This window comes from Nansenia antarctica (assembly GCF_963989245.1).
Source record: "Nansenia antarctica genome assembly, chromosome: 9".
Lineage (NCBI taxonomy): Eukaryota > Metazoa > Chordata > Actinopteri > Argentiniformes > Microstomatidae > Nansenia > Nansenia antarctica.
In genome coordinates, this window is record NC_137679.1 from 21,586,761 (window position 1) to 21,592,978 (window position 6,218).

The 6,218-nt window shown below is 44.9% G+C and overlaps 1 protein-coding gene across 1 annotated transcript; it reads right to left on the reverse strand.

Moving 5' to 3' along the window:
• Positions 1 to 4,896: 4,896 nt before the first annotated feature.
• On the reverse strand, positions 4,897 to 5,991 carry LOC308165463 (uncharacterized protein; the record flags this gene model as incomplete). The annotated part of the gene is made up of 1 exon (XM_080539618.1): positions 4,897 to 5,991. One exon carries the CDS (start codon positions 5,989 to 5,991, stop codon positions 4,897 to 4,899), a length of 1,095 nt encoding a protein of 364 aa, XP_080395744.1.
• Between the last annotated feature and the right edge of the window lie 227 nt (positions 5,992 to 6,218).

Here is a 6,218-nt window from a genome sequence, read left to right on the forward strand (position 1 = left end):
CCGCTAAATGACTAAACTGTAAACTGTAAACCTCACTGTGTGCAGCTCCAGACTATTTAAGGAAAGCACACATTCTCAGTCAAGCATTGAGACTTCATTCTGTTCTATCTTTATTATGTATTCTTTATTTCTCTCGATGTTCTTTTGAGATAGGCTATAATGTTGAAGCAGCCTGAGCAAATATGTGATTATATCTCACTTTTCTGTGTGGTTCTGTGCCACTAATTTAGCTTACTGAATTGGTTATGGTTGCATTGCATTTGCTAGCAGGACTTAAAGTTCTCCGGCATAGTGCCGGATTTCTGGCGCAGGGAAATGTTTTCGTGTGAATATTTTAGGAGCAACATTTAATGATTCATCTTAAGCAACGCGATAGTTTCATCTACCAATGGTATAATCACATTACTCAAGCCAACCAAGTTCTAGCCAATCAGAGGCAGAGTAGGGCAGGCCTTAAGAAGTTGAACGAGTGTTGTTGAAATTAGCTTAGCAGCCTGCTAACTCAGGAGTCTACGAGCGATTTTTGTGCAATATTTTGGAATATTCTGTGGTATTTTGCAATATTAGATAGATACTTTATTAATCCCCGTGGGGAAATTGTGTAAAATAAGGAAAGCTTCCTGAATGTGCGTGTCATCCTTGCACGCGCAGGGGCCATGCTGGTCTCTGTATCACTCCAATGTTAGTAAGTATTGTTCTGCCTTGGGAGCAGTTCTTTCTGAACGTATTCCAATGCATTTTATTTTATTTTATTCTTAATAAAGTACATGTGTATTTAATAAATGGTACTTGTTTTTCTTATGCAAATGTAAAATCATGTACATGTATGGCAGATTTGTTTCAAGAGTTAGATTTTTTTAACAGAAATGTTCTAGGTATGGGAGGGAGCATTGTTTTTTTTCCTACATCGTACATAATCAGGTTGGCCAAAAGCAGGACGTCCATCATTTGACCTGAAAACGTCTTTTCAACGAACTGAAAACAACGTATTTTCAACGAACTGAAAACCACGTCTTTTCAACGACCTATAAACCATGTCTTTTCAACGACCTGAAAATCACGTCTTTTCAACGACCTGAAAACTACGTCTTTTCACCTTGCAACGTCAACCAAATCCGGTTGTAGAATAGACGTAGGGGAAAGTCGTCTTTTAGACGTCTTTTCAACGCAATTTTGCTCACTGGGATATGTAGCCCACACAAGCTTCTCTTTTTTTTGCAAGACGTGGGCCCCTATAACATTGTTCAAAATAGTATATTCAAAAGTATATTCAAAATAGTTTTTTTACGTTCAGGAATCTCATTTGTTTAATTTAATGCATCTGTATTTGCCAGTGTTTTATTGTTTTATTGTTTATTGTATTACTTAACCTTGTTTTATTTCTAGCTTCGACTCCAGGCGGATGTGGCAGGGGGTTCAGCAGATGACAAACTTCAGAGCCAACAGGCTCACAGCCGCAGAGGACGACCCCCTGCTGGCGGGAAAGCTGAACACCTTCTACGCCCGGTTCGACGAGGGGCGAACGGAGGTAACCACAACACAAACACCACTCTCTCCAGCTCTCAGCAGCCTCACCCTCACAGAGCATGAGGTGAGACGCGTACTGAAGGCGGTGCATTAATAGGCAATAATAAGCTACTTTTGACAAAAAAAATACAAAATAAATGATGCCCATGATTCTAGAGTCTAACATAACGTCAGCTGGAAAAAAAAACACACCTGTCTAGCAAGCTAGGTGTTCGCTAAAACGCTGCAGTTCGGTCTTCATTGCGAAATTAACGTTAATTAATAACTAGCATAACGTTACAAATTTAGTTACTAGTTTGATAATAACAAACCCGCCTCTTTGCTTCTCTATGCGCCGCTATAGGAGAGGAACACAACGCGCTCCTTTACCATTCCGAGGTCAGATGGCTTTCCCGTGGATCAGTATTGGCGCGCGTCTTTGAATTACGCACAGCTATCCTCGAGATTCTGGTTGGCCAAAACCACGCGGAGCTGGCTGCGCATTTCAATGCGCCCTCGCCTGATGTGAAATGCGCAATTGTTGATCACTTGGAGGCACTCGAAAGTCAATTTGAGAAGTACTTTTCTGAGACTGAGTCTTGGAGAAAGCACAAGACATGGATACGGTTATCATTCAAAGACAATGCATCCGACGGCTCAAACCTGACAGCCGCTGAGGAAGATCAGCTGATCGACCTAACCACAGACAGTACACACAAGAATGTGTACGAGTCACAGCCTCTCACCCAGTTCTGGATCCATTGCCAGAAATACTTCCCCCAACTGCCAGCAAAGGCCATGGTGATCCTCTTGCCTTTTGCAACAACTTGTCTTTGTGAAAGAGGATTCTCCCTCACCTACCTGAAGAGCAAATACAGTTCCAGACTGCAGCCTGAGGATGACATGATGCTCTGCCTGACAACCTCCACCCAGGAGGTAGGCGTACCTTGCTTCCTGAAGCTAAAAGTTTCATTGTTGAAAAATAATAATAACAGAAAATATAAGCCTCATCAGAACAACAACAACAACAAAAACAATAATAATAATAATAATAATAATAACCAATCATAATTATGCATGAACGTTTTATCAATCATAAACACATATAGGCTAATAACCCAGTATATAAATAGGTTAATATGGTGAAATAAAAGGTGAATGAAGTAAATATAAAAGTTATTATAGGCTTATATATATATTACATGTGGGGGTCCCTGTTCTGTTTGTCTCTCATCCAAGGGGTCCTTGGGTTGAAAAAGGTTGAAGACCCCTGGTCTAGAACAAACCCTTCTTTCCTAGCTCGTCCCTGTCTTTTCCACTCTCCTCCCTGTCTTTTCCCCTCTCCCCCCCCCCGTCTTTCCCCCTCTCCTCCTTGTCTTTTCCTCTCTCCTCCCTGTCTTTTCCTCTCTCCTCTCTGTCTTTTCCACTCTCCTCCTTGTCTTTTCCCCTCTCCTCCCTGTCTTTTCCTCTCTCCTCCCCCCTGTCTTTTCAGGATTCTTTTTGGTCAAACAGAAGAAAAAAAAATACACCAAAGTTGTTCTTTCAATTTGTACAAAGATGATTTCTTTTTGCATACAGTAAGTTTAACAGATTAACAGATTAACAACAACATTCAACACAACCAATCTAAAAATCCCGTTTTGTTCATAGCAAAAAATATCCATATTAGACGAAAAAAACATACTATTTACAAGTCTTCTCTTCAAAAATGACAGTATATACAGTATATATACACAGCAGATTGTCAGGTTTCCCTCTACGGGAAGGACCAGAGAACTTTATCCTCAGGAAGGAAGTGCTATAGACATCAGAGAATACAGTCATCATACAGTCTCTCTGTCAGAAGATTGAATACAGTCATACAGTCTCTCTGTCAGAAGATTGAATACAGTCATACAGTCTCTCTGTCAGAAGATTGAATACAGTCATACAGTCTCTCTGTCAGAAGATTGAAAACAAGTCAGCATAGTGCAGGGTTGGGGAAAGTTGAATTTCAAATGGGTCCTGAAATGACTACATTGAAATTGAATCATCCCCAACACTGGTATAGTGGCATCTATATGTCAAAACACTGAGTTTAAAGTCAAAGAGAAACTCAGTTCGGAACGGAAGGAGACGCAGTACTGGGAACTAGTTTATAATATGATGTGTGAACTTTGATGGGGCGATAACAAAGGAGACAGGCTCCAGCCATACAGTATGAAATCATCTAGGGATTAGCTCAGCCTGATAGAAGTTACAAGCCTTTAGATTTCAAAGGTCAGGCAATCGTCATAAGCGGAATGCAAACATCATAAAATGTCTTCCATTTACGAGTGATGCATCTACTTTCTGTACATACCAACACACATAGAAATAATCTTTTCAACAAACATTATCAAGCAAATTAGTGTGACGAATAGCGGTTGTAAAATAATGACCCCAGAGTGGTTGGTCATCTCATGTCCTGTTGCCAATACCTTTGGACATGATAACTTGTATGAATCATGTTCCCTAATCATTTGGCACTTAGACACTACATACTGAAAAACGTACAATGTAATAATATAAAACAAGATTTGTAAATATCAAACTCGGGGGATAACTCTAATCTCAAAAGAATTTACTACAAATAAAAGTTCATGTGGTTATCTATCTGATGTGTTTCGTACTGAACGTTCCACTCAAGAATTACGTAAATAGAGATTGCAGTGCAAGACTAACTTTTTAAGTAGGCCTAATATATAATACATAATAATCAGAAGAAAGTTACATAAAAAGTATTTGTCTAGTTGAAGTGTTGAACAAATACAGGCCAAAACTGTGAATAGACGTATCGCTGACGCGAATCCCCATCAAAGAGATTTGTCTCCATGGTTACAGAAACAGTAAGAAATACAAACAATGCTTAAATGCTTTCAGCTTTCCAGCACCTGAACGGAAAGGTATTATTATTGGACCTAAAGTCCCACTGTGTTGTCCAATAGAGTCTCTCCTCTGTCCTCTCTCCTCTCTCTCTCACCTCTCTCTCTCTCTGCAGTAACCCAGTCTTCCACTGGTCTCTTCTGTGAGAAGGCCGGGTGCACATCTAGGTGGATGGACACACCACCATCTCCACCCCCTTTTATTTCATGATCTCTACGTCCCACAGTCCAAGCAGGAGGACTAGGTGAGAGGAGGGGGGGGGGGGGGGAGGAGGAGACAGATGGAGAGACAGAGAGTGGATGGTGGATCTGAGTTTTAGCCCCTCCCATGGCTCTGTCTGTGAGTCCTGAGGGGCTGGTTAGAGGGCATTCGGGCATTGGGCACAGATGTGTGTGTGTAGGGAGGGGGAGGGGAGGGGGGTGCTGTGGGGTTACGGGTGGGGCGGCAGGAGGGGGGTGACAGGTGCGGGGGAACAAGGGTGGAGGTTCACATCATGACGTGGCGTCTCCGGTGCAGAGCCAGGTGGTCGGAGCGGGAGAAGGAGCGGTCACAGTCGGTGCAGCGGAAGGGCTTGATGCCCATGTGCTTGCGGAAGTGCCGCGTCAGCTCCTCGGAGCGGGCGAACCTCCAGGTGCAGCCCTCCCAGGTGCAGTGGTAGGGCTTCTCTCCTGTGTGTATCCTCCTGTGGGCTTTCAGGTTGGAGCTCTTGGTGTAAACCTTATTACAGCCGTCGTAATCACACATGTGGACACGCCTCCTCTTCATATCCGGTGAATCCGGATCAACTGGCATCATGTCCATGTCTATGCCCGAGCCGGCGTCCAGACCCTGGGTGCTGAAAGAGGCGGAGCCTGACTCGGTCCCGCTCTCGGCGTCACTGTCGCTCTGGTACTCGATTGGAGACGCAGACCCCGGCTTGATACGCACGGATCCCTCTGAGCGCCCGACGCTGCCTATCAGCGGTACCGTGATGGCGGCGGTGGCCATGCCGTCCGTGGGCATGGGCGTGGCCGACATGCTGTGCTGGTGAGACAGGATAGCGGGGGCGGGGTTGGTGGTGGTGGTCGTCGGCGTGGAGACGGGCAGAGAAGGGCGGGGCTTGTTGAGTGACAGGTCGACGGGTTCCGTCTGGTCCTCCAGGGGGAGGGAACTGTCGTCTGGCGTGGCTGTGCACGCTGGGCTGGTGGCTGGGGCCTCATACGCCAGAAGCTCTTCCAGGCCAGTGGGATTCTGTATTCTCATGGAGGTGTCCACAGGCTTGTGGGGTTCAGTTGGGATCTGTGCAGGTTCACTCTGTGTGTTGGCCCGTGACTCCTCTTCCTTCAGTTTCCTCTTGAGCAATATGAGGTGACGGTGATCAGCCTGCTGCTGCCTCTTCATCTGGAGGATGATGCCTTTGGCATGCCTTATCTTCTCCTTCTCTTTCTCCAGGACCAGAGCTAGGGCCTTGTTGTTGATCTGCACGCCCTTTAGGATGTTCGGCAACACATTACCCGCACTGGTTTTGTTGATCATCATCTTGGCCCGTCCTCGGTTGGAGCTAGAAGCACTGGCCAGCCGTTTGTTTCTCTTCTCCTCCATCTTGTCTTTTATCTCGTCCAGGCTCTGCTGGTAAGATTTTTTCTGCCCCCGTTCCCTCCCCGAGAGGGGAAAAGACAGGGAGGAGAGTGGAAAAGACAGGGAGGAGAGAGGAAACGCGCCATGCTCCCCACAGATACATTATCTAATTTTCCTAACAATAATTTTCTTTTTAAAATCAGAGCAGACAGTCTTTTCAGTCCTTTCTAGCACGTCCTGCCAGGGCCTTG